This window comes from Ovis aries, chromosome 7, assembly GCF_016772045.2.
Source record: "Ovis aries strain OAR_USU_Benz2616 breed Rambouillet chromosome 7, ARS-UI_Ramb_v3.0, whole genome shotgun sequence".
In the NCBI taxonomy this organism is placed as follows: domain Eukaryota; kingdom Metazoa; phylum Chordata; class Mammalia; order Artiodactyla; family Bovidae; genus Ovis; species Ovis aries.
Genome location: NC_056060.1, coordinates 20292950 through 20308570, shown reverse-complemented (window position 1 = coordinate 20308570; position 15621 = coordinate 20292950). Strand labels below are relative to the sequence as shown.

At 48.8% G+C, this 15621-nt stretch overlaps 1 protein-coding gene across 2 annotated transcripts in view; it reads right to left on the bottom strand.

Moving 5' to 3' along the window:
• Nucleotides 1–15621, bottom strand: part of CD276 (CD276 molecule) — an 82430-nt gene that overhangs the window by 32354 nt on the left and 34455 nt on the right. Inside the window, exon 1 of one of the 2 annotated variants that reach the window (XM_027971576.3) lies at nucleotides 2403–2708. The exons of the other annotated variant lie outside the window; for it this stretch is intronic. Coding sequence (XP_027827377.2) covers nucleotides 2403–2678 — 276 coding nt within the window. The 5' untranslated portion in view covers nucleotides 2679–2708. Of the gene's footprint in view, nucleotides 1–2402; nucleotides 2709–15621 lie in introns of those variants that run through there. 2 annotated transcript variants of the gene reach the window in all.

The following is a 15621-nucleotide window of genomic DNA, read 5'->3' as shown; positions in this document are numbered from 1 at the left end:
TATATTGCTCATCTCAGTGTCAAGCCCAAATCCTACACCAAAGAATGAAGACTGATGACTCCAGAGCAGGTTAAAGTTTAAGGATAGAGGAATTCCCACAGGACAGTTCAAAAGTCAACTTCAAAAGAGTAAGGACACAGCCTCCACAGAAGGGACAGCACTTCTATAACTGTCCTTTCCACAGACATTCCAGCTTCTGACCCAGCTATCTGAGAATCTCAGTCAGCCAGTCAACCTGCTTCTATCAGGTGCCGGGCAGAGGTGCAGAGGGCCAAGGACAGGGAGGAAAATCAGTCCTCAATTCCCAAAACCCCTTCTCATCCTCAGTCCTGTTTTAAGGTAGGCTTCCCATCTCTTGGGCTTCCCTGGTAGCTCAGTTGGTAAAGAGTCTGCCTGTAGTGCAGGAGACCCTGCTTCGATCTCTGGGTCAGGAAGATTCCCTGAAGAAGGAAATGGCAAACCATTCTAGTATCCTTGCCTGGAAAATCCCATGGACAGAGGAGCCTGGTGGGCTGCAGTCCATGGGGTTGCAAAGAGTCAGGCACAACTGAGCAACTAACACTCCTATCTCTAACAAGCTGGATGGTCCAATTTCTTGCAACACAGGAGTCTGGAATACATTGGAAAGCTCACTGAGAGCAGGCAGGAGAAACCACCAGTGATGTCACGGAAGAGAGAAAAGAACTCCAAGATCAGTCATGGGACCAATACAAGCATCTCTGAAGCCACTTAATGCAAATCTCACTCCCCTGAGAGTCCCCTTAGTGCAAAAATGGATGTTCACAGCGCTGATCTGAAGTCATGAAGGAAAATGTCACTAACATCAAGAGGTCAGACTGTGATGTGCATAACACAGGGGAGAAAGATTTCCATGATCAATGATTAACATAAGTATTCATTTAATCTCAGGAACTCTAAATATCAGAAAAATACACTCACCCAAATTACTCCCATTTCCAAAAGAGCTGGAAATATAAGCCACCACTCATACACACAGCCTCAGAGCTCTGCCACTCAGACCAACCAACTGGACATGTTTAGGGTTCAATTTCAAGTTTAGACTTCAGTTTCCCTCAGTCTCCAAAAGCACCCACCTGTGTGCAGACCTCGAAATTACAGAAGGCTGCACTGCCTCAGATTTCCTAGGAACTTCTGGGAGGCAAGAGGGAGTCACAGAAGAGGCTGAACTAAATAAAGAACTCTCTTAAAAACAGAACAGCTTCATTACTTTCTAATATAGAAGCAAATTGCTAAAGACAGGCATGTAAGAAAAAGACCTAGGGCCTTCATTTAACGATGAAATCAGACTCATTTATAATTATCTACATCCAATTTGAACCTAAGTAGTTTTTCTCAATTAAGTCAAACAAACCCTCTCAACTCTCCAATGGGTTTTGCTTTCCTATTTGCTTACTGTTTTCCTCAATGATAGATCCCATATCTGAGTCATCCATCATGCATTTCTCATTAGGCTAGGTTTGGCTTAGAAATAAATCCCCTTTTCTGGCAGTTCACTGCCTTAGGCCCCAAACCTGCCAATTCGCTAGCTAAGCAGCAACAGAGGACTTGGGCCTCCACCCTGGGTCCCCACCTTCCCTCCACCACGTCTTCCACCTCTTCTCCATCCCACCCCACCCATCATCTCCCTGAGATTTCCCAAGCCCCAAATGTCCCATCCCTACTCCCTGTGCTCTGCCCCCTACCCACACACCTATTCATCCCTTCACCCAGGCCAGCCGTCCCTGTCTGTCCTTCTCTGAATCTGTCTCCCGCATGCCCACTGCTACACATGGAAGTCTCCAGTCGCCCACTCCATTTCTCTGGGCCAAGCAGAATGGGGCCCCCTATCCAACCCTTGGCCCTCCTCTCCCTGGCAGCTCCCCCTCCTCAGAGCTGGTGATCAGGTCAGGGTGTGTTCCTCTACAGGGCCCCGGGGAGACTCCGCTTCACTCCTAGCTCTAGACAGCGGCTTTCCAGATAGTGAAGCTTTCCAGAATCATCAACACAATGACAGATGTGCCTCTGTTCCCGTGCACACCCAGGGCCTCCGCGGTCACAGTCTCCCGCCCAGCCTCCTCCTCGAGCGGATTCCCGGGTGAGGGCAGCTCCCACATTGCTCAGGCCCCGCCGGCCAGGGGAAGGGGAGGCAGGGCTGGGGGCGGGATTGGATTCTGGCAGCCCCAGCCGCCTCCGGGCCCCAGATCCGGGGTCCAACGTGCTCCCGGCGCCGCGGCCAGCCCCGACACGGGGAGAGGGCTGGGGCGGGGGCGCCCTGCGAGGGCGGGGGCTCACCGCCCTCCAGCCGTCCTGCAGCAGGCCCGCTGCCCGGCGGCCCGGGGCCGGGCTCGGCCGCAGACAAAGGCCGCCCCGACCAGCGCCGGGCCCGCCACGCAAGCACTCACCGCGCCGCGCCGACTCCCGGGACTCGGGGACGCGGCGGAGCGCTGCCGAGTTGCCGCCGCCGCCGCCGCGAGGCCGGGCCCGAATGGGGGCCGGGGGCGGCCTCGGGAGTCCGAGGGGCGGGGCGGGCTGGAGGAAGCCGCGGGCCCGGAAAGGCGGCCCGGGTGCGCCCCAGAGGCCGGATTGGCCCCGCGGCCGCGGTTTAGGGCCGAGGCCGGAGCCCGCCTGCTGGGCAGGGCACCGGCCGGGACCCGCCCCTGCCCCGGGTCCAGACCCATGCGGGCGCGCTGGTAAAGGGGTGCTAGTCTGATCCCCGCCCACCCCCCATCGTGCCCCACCCTCCCAAGATCCGGAGTGTATTTTCTGCTAGGGGATAGCTGGACGGTCATCGGCCCCCCGGGGTCCTGCTCCAGGCCGCTGGCAGCAGAGCCAGAGCTCGGATCTGGCTGGCTGACTCCCCAGTCCAGTGTTCTCCTCTGGCACCAGGCTGGTACCGCGGCCTGGAAAGGGTTAATTCGACTGTGAGGCATTAAGAGCGGCAGGGAGCTCTCTATAAATACAGTGTGTCGTGGGCGCCTGAGCCAACCGCAGGGTAATTTCCACTGAGCTGGTTTTCCTTTTTTCCTTCCACCCACAGCCACCAGGCTGGCCCTGCCCCCAGCCCCATGCCAGGCTAGTGGCCACCCCAGGCTCCCAAAGATGGGACAGCTCTGACCACCTCCGACCCTGATCTGAGGCTCTGTCTTTCCAGGATTCAACTCCAGCCTGGGAGGAGATAGGGCTGGATCAGGCTTGGACCTCCAGCCTGCAGGGTGATGGGGGTCAGGCCTTTGCCTTGGCACATCCCGCCCCTGCACCTGTTCTCTGACCTGTTCTCCATCAGTTACCGACAGTAATAGTTAACGTGCAGCAGACTTCTGTGGGCCAGAGAGGAGGCTAGGAGTTTTCCACGTTGGGCCTGTTTAGATCCTCAAAGCAGCTGGACCAGGAAGGTAATATTATTCCTGTTTTACAGGTGGGAAAATTGAGCCTCAGAGAGATAAAAGAACCCCTGCGTTGTTTTACAGCTAGGTCCACCACCAAGTGGCAGCCACAAAATGGGAGAGGGCTTAGGAAATGTGTGTGAATACGTACGCATCTCTGTCAGCCACTGTTTTAAGCACTTTACCACTTTATCTAATTTCATCTTCACAACCCAGTGCTATGCTAAGTCGCTCAGTCATGTCCGACTCTTTGTGACCCCAGGGACTGTAGCCTGCCGGACTCCTCTGTCCATGGGATTCTTCAGGCAAGAATAATGGAGTGGGTTGTCGTGCCCTCCTCCAGGGGATCTTCCCAACCCAGGAATCGAACCCAGGTCTCCAGCATTGCAGGTAGATCTTTACCATCTGAGCCACCAGGAAAGCCCACAACTCAGTGAGGTAAATGCTATTATTAATATTATCCTCATGTTCACAAATATGGAAATTAAGGCACAAGGAGAGAGGTAACTTACTTAAGGATATCCAACCATTAAGTGGAGGAACTAAGATTTGCCCTCCTTGAATCTAAATGTTGAATTCAAACTTAATTGTAGTATGTGTGTGTGTGTGTGAGTGATGCATGGGTGTGTCTATTTGTGAACATGTGTAACTCTGCATCTAAGTGCACATGTGATCTGAAAGTAAGTTTGAGAGTGGCTGTGTCTGTGTTGGTGTCTGTGTGATTGCTCCTAGGGATGGGGCAGAGATTGGGGGTTCAAGGCAGGCCATCTGGTCCAGAGTGCTTGAAGGTCATCAGCCTCCCTTCCCTGCTGCTCCCTGCCCTGTCAGGTCCTGTATAGCCTGGGCCTGACTTCATGGTTCTTCTCGAGATGAGTGGCCCTTATTAGGCCCCAAAATCTAGGGGAGAAGCATCCCATGGAGAGGTGCCCCTGAGCTGCGAGATCCGGGAGACCTGCTGCAGGACTTAGAGCTGGTCTAGAGGAATTCGCTCTCTGTCCCTCCACCAGGAGTCAGCCCTGTGCTTTGTGCCCCAAGGTGGTAACACCGGTCCTGTCCCAGAGGATTTATAGTCCGGCAGGGAAGGCACGACTTAGCTGTGATGGACAGTGAAGGAACAGCACAGGGCAGTTTACACTTGGTAGAGGTTGGTGGGAAGACTTTAATTGTTGCTTGAGAGAACAGCTCAGGAGGGATGGAAACAAGTAGTGGCTGACATTCCTGCAGCAGTGCCTTAAGAGGGTGTTGATTTCCCCCAGAAAGGGCAAACACTGTGGGCAGGGGATAAGTGGAGTGTCTCTAGGACAGGCTCAGCTGTGACTCAGACACTTGCTCCTGGACATAAACACCTGGACCATCCCAGCACACAGAAATCTCCTCAGGTCAGGGAATGTGTGTCCTGTGCCGAATTAAAAATACATCCTTTCTCAGACTCCCTTGCAGCCAGAGGTGGCCACATGATCTAAGATGGCCAATGAGATGGAAGTGAAACTCACTGGTTGGAGCTTCAGGGAAAGCCCTTTGTTAAAGGGCTGGTACTATGGAAGACAGCATGGTTGTTCCTCAAAAAACTAAAGATAGAATTACCATAGAAGCCAACGGTTTTAATTCTGGGTATAGATTCATAAAGAATTGAAATTAGGGTCTCAGAGATATTTGCATCCCCATGTTCATAGCAACATTATTCATAATAGCCAAAGGGTAGAAGCAATGCAAGTGTCCTTTGATAGATGAATGGATAAATAAAATGTGGTAATGTGTATTTAGTGAAAGTTGCTCTTTCACTAAATTACACTAAAGTGAAAATCACAGAGTGGTGTTCAACTCTTGGGACCCCATAGACTGTAGCCTGGCAGGCTCCTCTGTTCATGGAATTCTCCAGGCCAGAATACTGGAGTGGGTAGCCATTCCCTTCATCCAGGGGATCATCCCAACCCAGGGATTGAACCAAGGTCTCCTGCATTGCAGGTGGATTCTTTACTAGCTGAGCTACCAGCAGAGCCTGGTAATGTGTATAATGGAATATTATTCAGCCTTAAAAAGGAAGGAAATTCTGACATATGATACAACATGGATGAACCTTGAGGATATTGTGCTAAGTGAAAAAGGCCAGGCACAGAAAGACAAATATTGTATAAGTCTGCTCTATGAGGTATTAATGTGGTCCAATGCATAGAAACAAAGCAGAATGGTGGTTGAGACTGGGAAAGGGAAAATGGGGAGTTATCGTTTAATGGGTACAGAGTTTCAGTTTTCCAAGACAAAAAAAGACTGGAGATTTTTTAAAATATTTATTTATTTGACTGTATCAAGTCTTAGTTGCAGGATGCAAGGATCTTTAGTAATAGCATTCGAACTTAGTTGCTGCATATGGGATCTAGTTCCCTGACCAGGGATCAAACTCTGACTCCCTGCATTGGGAGTGGAGAGTCTTAGCCACAGGGCCACCAGGGAAGTTCTGAGACTGGAGATTGACTGCACAACAATGTGAATGTACTTACTGCTGAACTATACACTTAAAGAGTGGCTAAGATAATTTTTATGTATATTTTCCCACAATTAAAAAAATAGAAAAGAGCAGTTTCAGCTGGCATGAACCTTGCCTTTCGCCTTTAATTACTCTTCTTTCTCTCCTGTGCCTGAAATGCAGACACAAAACCAAAACAGTAAAGCAACCATTTTGCAACTATGCAGACAGAAGCTAAATAAGGGAGGCACAGGAAAGGCAGAAGGAGCCTGGCTCCTGAAGGCATTGCAGAGCAGCTACCCTGACCCCAGATTGCTCCAGCCCTTGGCCTGGTCCTTGAGTTGCCACTGCTTACTCAGCAATAATGAGGGAGGAATAGTCAGTCAGTTCAGTTCAGTCACGTCCAACTCTGCGACTCTATGGACTGCAGCACGCTAGGCCTCCCTGTCCATCACCACCTCCAGGAGTTTACTCAAACTCATGTCCATCGAGTCAGTGATGCCATCCAACCATCTCATCTCTGTTGTCCCCTTCTCCTCCCGCCTTCAATCTTTCCCAGCTTCAGGGTCTTTACCAAGGAGTCAGTTCTTTGCATCAGGTGGCCAAAGTACTGGGGTTTCAACTTCAGTATTAGTTCTTTCAATGAATTTTCAAGATTGATTTCCTTTAGGATTGACTGGTTGGATCTCCTTGCAGTCCAAGGGACTCTCAAGAGTCTTCTCCAACACCACAGTTCAAAAGCATCATTTCTTCGGCACTCAGCTTTCTTGATAGTCCAACTCTCACATCCATACACGACTACTGGAAAAACCATACCTTTGACTAGACGGACATTTGTTGGTAAAGCAATGTCTCTGTTTTTTAATATGCTGTCTAGGTTGTTCATAACTTTTCTTCCAAGGAGCAAGCGCCTTTTAATTGCATGGCTACAGTCACCTTCTACAGTGATTTTGGAGTTAAAATAAAACTGTCACTGTTTCCATTGTTTCCCCATCTATTTGCCATGAGGTTATGGGACCGAATGCCATGATCTTAGTTTTCTGAATGTTGAGCTTTAAGCCAACTTTTTCACTCTCCTCTTTCACTTTCATCAAGAGGCTCTTTAGTTCTTTTTCACTTTCTGCCACAAAGATGGTGTCACCTGCAAATCTGAGGTTATTGATATTTCTGTTGGCAATCTTGATTCCAGCTTGTGCTTCTTCCAGCCCAGCATTTCTCATGATGTACTCTATATATAAGTTAAATAAGCAGGGTGACAATATACAGCCTGGACGTACTCCTTTCTTGATTTGGAACCAGTCTGTTTTTCCATGTCCAGTTCCAACTGTTGCTTCTTGACCTACAGATTTCTCAGGAGGCAGGTCAGGTGATCCGGTATTCCCATCTCTTGAAGAATTTTTCACAGTTTGTTGTGATCCACACAGTCAAAGGCTTTGATACAGTTAAGAAAGCATAAGTAGATATTTTTCTGGAACTCTGTTTCTTTTTCAATGATCCAACAGATGTTGGTAATTTGATCTCTGGTTTCTCTGCCTTTTCTAAATCCAGCTTGAACATCTGCAAGTTCATGGTTCACGTACTATTGAAGCCTGGCTTGAAGAATTTTGAGCATTACTTTAACAGCGTGTGAGGTGAGTGCAATTGTGTGGTAGTTTGAACATTCTTTGGCATTGCCTTTCTTAGGGATTGGAATGAAAACTGACCTTTTCCAGTCCTGTGGCCATTGCTGAGTTTTCCAAATTTGTTGGCATATTGAGTGCAGCACTTTCACAGCATCATCTTCTAGGATTTGAAATAGCTCAACTGGAATTCCATCACCTCCAGTAGCTTTGTTCATAGTGATGCTTCCTAAGGCCCACTTGACTTTGCATTCCAGGATGTCTGGCTGTAGGTGAGTGATCACACCATCGTGGTTATCTGGGTCATGAAGATCTTTTTTTGTATAGTTCTATGTATTCTTGCCACCTGTTCTTAATATCTTCTGCTTTTGTTAGGTTATACTGTTTCTGTCCTTTACTGTGCCCATCTTTGCATGAAATGTTCCCTTGGTATCTCTAATTTTCTTGAGGAGATCTCTAGTCTTTCCCATTCTATTGTTTTCCTCTATTTCTTTGATTGATCACTGCGGAAGGCTTTCTTATCCCTCCTTGCTATTCTTTGGAACTCTGCATTCAAATGGGTATATCTTTCCTTTTCTCCTTTGCCTTTCATTTCTCTTCTTTTCTCATCTGTTTGTAAGGCCTCCTCAGACAACCATTTTGCCTTTTTGCATTTCTTTTTCTTGGAGATGGTCTTGATCACTGCCTCCTGCACTATGTCAGAAACCTCTGTCCATAGTTCTTCAGGCACTCTGTCTATCACATCTAATCTATTTGTCACTTCCACTGTATAATCGTAAGGGATTTGATTTAGGTCATGCCTGAATGGTCCAGTGGTTTTCCCTACTTATTTCAATTTCAGTCTGAATTTTGCAATAAGGAGTTCATGATCTGAGCCACAGTCAGTTCCTGGTCTTGTTTTTGCTGACTGTATAGAGCTTCTCCATCTTTGGCTGCAAATAAAATCAAGCTGATTTCGGTATTGACCATCTGGTGGTGTCCATGTGTAGAGTCTTCTCTTGTGTTGTTGGAAGAAGGTGTTTCCTGTGACCAGTGCATTCTCTTGGCAAAACTCTTTTAGCCTTTGACCTGCTTTGTTTTGTACTCCAAGGCCAAATTTGCCTGTTACTCCAGGTATCTCTTGACTTCCTACTTTTGCATTCCAGTCCCCTATAATGAAAAGGACATCTTTTTTGGGTATTAGTTCTAAAAAGTTTTGTAGGTCTTCATAGAACCTTTCAAATTCAGCTTCTTCAGCATTACTGGTTGGGGCATAGACTTGGATTACTGTGATATTGAATGGCTTGCTTTGGAGACGAACAGAGATCATTCTGTCGTGTTTGAGATTGCATCCAAGTCCTGCATTTCGGACTCTTGTTTACTCTGATGGCTACTCCATTTCTTCTAAGGGATTCCTGCCCACAGTAGTAGATATAATGGTCACCTGAGTTAAATTCACCCATTCCAGCCCATTTTATATCACTGATTCCTAAAATGTTGACATTCACTCTTGCCATCTCTTGTTTGACCACTTCCAATTTGCCTTGATTCATGGACCTAACATTCCCTGTTCCTATGCAATATTGCTCTTTAGAGTATCAGACTTTACTTCCATCAGCAGTCATATCCACAACTGGGTTTTATTTTTGCTTTAGCTCCATCTCTTCATTCTTCCTGGAGTTATATCTCCACTGAACTCCTGTAGCATACTGGGCACCTACTGACCTGGGGAGTTAATCTTTCAGTGGCCTATCTTTCTGCCTTTTCATGCTGTTCTTGGGGTTCTCAAGGCAAGAATACTGAAGTGATTTGCCATACCCTTCTCCAGGGGACCACGTTTGTCACAACTCTTCACCATGACTGGTCCATCTTGGGTGGCCATACATGGCATGGCTCATAGTTTCACTGAGTTGATCAGTTTGGTTAGTTTTCTGTGACTGTGGTTTTCATTCTGTCTGTCCTCTGACGGATAAGGATAAGAGGCTTATGGAAGCTTCCTGATAGGAGAGACTGACCGAGGGAGAAACTGGGTCTTATTCTGATGGGTGGGGCCATGCTCATAACAGAGGAATGGTGACCTTCCATAATCTTGTCCTCCCCAGGATACCTGTAAAGAACATCAGACTACCATTTTGGCAAAGGGAGGGGGTGTTCTGACCCTCTTATTAGTTTCCCCAGGACAGAAATTCTGAGTTCATGGTGAAACTCAAAAACAACTTCCTTTTGCCTCCTTTGACATACAAAAGGACAGATGTCTCCCGCATCTGTCTGAATACTCTTAAGTTCAGCAGTTGGATTCCTTAACCTGGCTTTGAAGTGGGGGTTTAAGGCCCCATTTAGCATTTTTTCCCTGAGGGTCCCTGTGACACCAGTGTCTTGGCATTGGCCTCCCTCACTCTGGCTGATTGTTGCACATCACCCCCTGAGTTGTCTGTGTTTTCAGGCCTCAAGTCCTTGATATCTTGGCAAAGGCCACAACTCCCAACCCTCCCTACCCACTCATTTAGGGTTCCCAGGGCTGCCATCTGGAGCAGGCCAGCCAGCCCAGACTAAGTCAACTCCATTTCCCTGAATAAGCAGATCCAGTATGGGGCTGAACATGGTACACTGCAGGTTCCTGCTAGAAAGTTTCTTATTTCTGGCACTTGGGTATTAGAGTAGACTTCAGGTGCCTGGGCTTCACTGGTGACTCAGACAGTAAAGAATCTGCTGGCAATGCAGGAGACCTGGGTTAGATCCCTGGGTTGGGAAAATCCCCTGGAGAAGGGAATGACAACCCACTCCAGTATTCTTGCCTGGAGAATGCCATGGACTGGGGAACCTGGTGGGCTATAATCCGTGGGGTCGCAAAGAGTCAGACATAACTGAGCTACTAACACATTCACTTTTCGGGTGTCTAGATTCAAATACTTCCAGCTGGAAGCTTCTGGCCAGCAAAGTAACAGGAACAGCCTAAAAAAACAGAGGAACCGATCCTTGCTGGAGGATCATCCAGGAACACTTCTCCCCCAACACACGCACGTGCACACACACACACACACACACACACACCCTAACCAGGCTTGTATAACCATCTGCCTTCACCCAACCCACCATCCCTTCTTCATTATCTGTCCTAGGTGGAGCCATTCAGCTCCCCCTTCCTTCTCTGTAGCCCAGGCTTACAGTGTTCCCAGTCCTAGGAATCTATCTCAGATTCTGTGTCCTGCTGCTGGAGGGTCAGGGTTGTCCTCCCAACAGGAAGTTTGGGCCAGAATTAAAGAACAAAACAAGAACATTAAAAACTGCACCATAATGCCAGGGGAAATCTGTCATGACATTGGGAGTTGTTTTGTTCTAATAACTTCAAATCACTTAGCCCTTGCATGACCCTGAGAGCCAGCACCTCCTTCAAGTTGCGTCATAAGTGCCTCATATAGGGCGCCCTCACCCTGGCCCCGCTGTTAGGTTTGACCTATGACATTCAGAGAAGAGAGCACAGAAGAGGAAGAGAAAGATTTCCAGCTGGACGAATAAGGCACAGAGAACAAAGGGCCCAGCATCCAAAGTCAGCAATGGAGATCCTTGTAAGGAAGACGGTGGATAAACCTCTTGAAATCCAGCAGTCCTTATCTCAATCCAGGTGTTAAATCGTAGGTATTAACATTGCTGTTTGGTTTTAGTTGGGCTTGAAACAGTGTGCCTGGGCGTCTTCAGGACATCTTATCATAGTCCCAGACCTGGTGGGGACACAAGGAAAAGTGTCACTGCCCCAGTGATGAGAACGATTCATCCAATCCTCCTTGATGAGTCCTTCATTTAACAGATTTTTAAATTTATTTAATTTTGGTTTTGGTGGGTCTTCGTTGGCTTTCTCTAGCTGCGGTGAGCAGGGCTGCTCTCTGGCTGCCAGGCACAGGGTTTCTCACTGTGGTGCCTCTCCGGTTGCAGAGCGTAGACTCTAGGAGCACGGGCTCCCATAGTTGTGGCTTGTGGGCCTCATTGCTCTGTGGCACATGGACTCTTCCCAGATCAGGAATGGAAACTGCGTCCCCTGCATTGGCAAGCAGAGTCCCACCCATTGTACCCCCAGGGAAGTCCTGTTTGTTTATTTTGACTGCACTGGATCATAGTTGTGGCAACAGGGGATCTTGGATGCCGCATGTGAGATTCCTAGTTTTGGTGTGTGGGATCTAGTTCCCTGACCGTGGATGGAACCCGGACTCCCTGCTTACTCCCTGGACCACCAGGAAAGTCACCCTGATGGGTCATTCTTAACCTGCCAGTTCTTGATGTCCATCCCTAATTTCTGGGTCACAATTGCCCCCCTTCCCCTCTCTGCCTTCTCTCAGTCCCAGTGGCCCTCTCTTTGGGAGAAATACAGTGTGTGATGGAAGTGACCACTCTTGGACCATGTCTTGGGAACTGCTAGGTCTCCATTGGGTCCCTGCTCCCGGGAAAACAACTGAGACAGACTATGTGAGCTGCAACAGCTCCAGCCAGTGACCAAGGCTCAGTCCTCGTACAGGGCTCCTGCCTCCCCACTCACACCGCTGATGGAAACCAGGCTTTCCTCCCGCCTCACCCAAGATTCCCACATCAAATGTGGGGCATTACTCCTCATTGGCTTAACTGCTTTTTCCACGTTTGTGGCTGGCAGTGGCGAATGCATTCAATCTTGCATTTGTTTTCTTAAAACAGGGCTTTCAGCACAATAACGTATTTGGCATCTCTTCTCCTTTCCTCATTTCCCAAGATGAGATCATCACAAACACAACTTCTAAAGAAATCTCTATAACCAGACTTTTCGAGGAAACCCGACACCTCCACAGACAAGTGGTGATCAGCCTCAGGTTTTCAATAGGGAGCTTTAGCAGCAGCAAGGACTGTCCATTCAGGGAGAGGGGTGATACCTCTGAGGAATGACACCAGCCAACAAGTTCCTCCCCTCACCCTAGAATTTTCCCCACCAGCCCTTCATCATTCTGATGGGGTCAGCATTGTTGTCAAAATGTGTTCCTCTCCATCACTCTACACCCTCCACCCTAAGTACTCCCTCCCCTCAGGGAAAGGAAGTCTATCAGAAAAGGTTCTCTCAAACTGGACAGACGGGTTACTTCCTCCCATAAGTCGCCCTCAGGATGCAGGTGCCAACTTCAACCCTGATTGGATCTGACATGCCTTGCCCACAGTGTTCTCTGCTTGTCTCATGCTTTATCTCCATAAGCATTTGAGAGCTCCCTCGGGGCAGGGACCCAGGCTTATTCACCTCCAGGTTCCTCGCCCCTGCTCCTCCTGTACCCGCCCTACATCTTGTAGCTGAAAGAATAATTGAACTGTGGAGCAAATGCCTTAACCCTGGCTGGAAGGACTGAGGTGTAGACAGTACAATAGGCTGGAAGCCAGGACACCAAGGCTCACCTCCCAGCCCTGCCAGGGACTGGCCATGTGGTGGCAGGGGTGGGGGAAGAGTGGGTCATCTGTTCAGGGTCTCTGTCTCTTTTTCCTCCAAAAGAATCCACCTCAGGCTCCCCTGCAGCCGGCCACTTCTGAGAGCATCAGGAGAATTTCCCCCTTAGCCCTGTAGCAGGCAGGACTAATGAAGCTATTGCCACAAACAAATGGTCTGCAAAGCCAAGAAGGGGCTAATGGTGGTGGTGGTAAAGTCGTGTCAGACTCTTGCAACCCCATGGACTGTAGCCTGCAGGTTGCTTTGTCCATGGGATTCTCCAGGCGAGAATACTGGAGTGGGTTGCCATTTCCTCCTTCAGGGGAATTTTCCCTATCCAGGAATCAAATCCTGGTCTCCTGAATTGCAGGCAGATTCTTTACCAACAGAGCTTCGAGGGAAGCCCTAATAAGGAACTAAGTTTGCCTCCAAATTCCCTGCTTCCCCCCTCAACTCCAAGTTTTTCCCTCCATGGTTGACATAGCATTTGCTACCCTGCGCCCCCTTCTGGTGATAAGTGGAAAGATCCCACGCACCCCCCCCCCCCCCCCGCCCCCGCTCCACCCCTCCTCCGCTCCACCCCCCCCCCGCCCCGCCCACGCCAACCCCCGCCCTAGGTCCACGAGGATACTCCTCAATACTTGGAGCTGGAGGAGGGAGTGGGAGGAGAGAAGAGGGGAAAGCAGTGTGGACTGGGGCTGTGGAGGTCAGGGAAGGGTCCAGAGTAATCCTTTTAAACACAGGCAAATTAAGTCATTCCTCTGCTCAGAATCCTCCAGGGTAAAAGCTGAGTCTGACCCGGGGTTTCTGAGTCTTTGACTAGGCTCTCTCTATTTCAGGGAGCGGGGCTATTCTCTGTTGCGGTGCATGGGCTTCTCACTGTGGTGGCTTCTCTTGTTGTGGAGCATAAGCTGTAGGTGCATCAGCTCAACAGTTATGGCACACTTGGGCTCAGTTGCTCCCCTGCAGCATGTGGACTCTTCCTGGACCGAACCCATGTTCCCTGCATTAGCAGACAGATTCCTAATCACTGGGCCACCAGGAAGTCCAGTCTGGTTTTTAAACAGGGACAAAAGATGAAAGTTTGGAACAGCAATAATCACATATACTCTTCCCCTCCCTTATCTATTTAGGGGTTTGCAGGCAAGATTACAGCAGGGCAGATGGTTGCTAGGGGGAGGCAGGACTCCAGATCTCCAGGTTCAGAGTCTGTGCCTTACCTCCTGACCCATCTTGTTTCAGCTGCTCCCCTGACATGACTGAAGCCACCTGACCTCAGTCCTTCTCAAGATCTGGCTTCTTGATTATGATTGTAATTCAACCCAAGTGTGGCAGGACAGATTCCTGGGAAGCAGACTCTAATATGGAGATTAGCACCCAGGAAGTTCATTAGGGATGCTTTTGTGCTCAAGGCCTGAAGAAGAAAAGAACTGGGCAGAGAGAGATGTTGGGCCACAATATAGGCTCAAGAATGGCCTCAGCCAGCCCCAACGGGCACTCTGAAACTGGGATGACCTCTTTAGCATTATCTTGTGTTAGGGCCAGGGCTGGTCTTTTGTACCCAAGCACTGTTCAACCATTGGATGTGGGTCTCCTGGGAAGGGGGAATGGCCTGATCCAGGTTACTCTCTTCGGCAAAAACAATTCCCAAAGAAGACACAACTGAGAGCTATCTTCCTGCAGAGATGCTATGAGTGTTGGGAACAGGCTCTTCAGTCATGAATGAGGATTCCTGCAGCCCAGCACAGCATCCATGTAGTAATAGTGATACATGTTTAATTAGCCCTTGTTCTAGGCCTGACTCAGGGTCTCCCTCAAACTCAGTGGGGTCTTAGAAACTTCAGGAACTTACCTAAGGCACCTAGGTACAGGTATCAGACTCCTGAATGGGAGTAAGAGGCCTTGAGTTCTAAGTCAGCTACTGACTCTCTTTGTGACATCAGGCAAGTCCCTGACCTCTCTTAGCCTCAGTTTCCCCATATGTATATGAGGGTTGAGCTGAGGTCCTTGGTCAATAGTTTGTGGCCTTATGATACCTAAAATCATGGATGGCAAGGAGTGAAGCCTGCCTGTGCCTCATTCTTGGACCTCAGAGCCCACACCACCAGCCCAGCCCTCTCACTTTCTGAACTGTCAGACTCATGTCTTAGTGGGCATGAGTCTGGGTATGGGACTCATGGGACTACAGGTTGAATAACCAAATGCAAGTCAAAATTAGATCTAAGAGACAGTGAGCTCTTCCCAACTCCCCCAAACCTTCCCAGAATGGATTTCAGTTCTTCCCAATATTCATGGTTTCTGCCCTTACAAAGGGACACCACTGCGTATTTGACAGGCGAGATACTTGGAGGTCATTCAAGTTACCACCCTGTTTTCTGACATCACAGGTCACACAGAGACATCTATCTCCTAGGGAGTTATGATCTCACATTAGTTATTAGCAGCTCCTGGGGGCTGTCAGTGGGGCTTTTGGAAAAAAAGATAAAAGGTAATTTGGAAGTCTGCTTTTGCTTTGGGAATAATAAATCGTTAAATTATCTCCTTGCCACCAGTTTTACATTTCTCAGGATAGTCCTCTGTTCATCTAGCCTGGAGGTTCATTTTGGAATTGTTTTTGTAGATGGTTCATGCTTTTCTTCTAAGAGGAAACTGCCTTCGTTTCTCAGCTCTCCATTTTGACTTCTCATGACCAGAGTGAGATCAGGGAGAATGTGGTGCCGCCACCCACATTTCTAAACGAATGTGGAG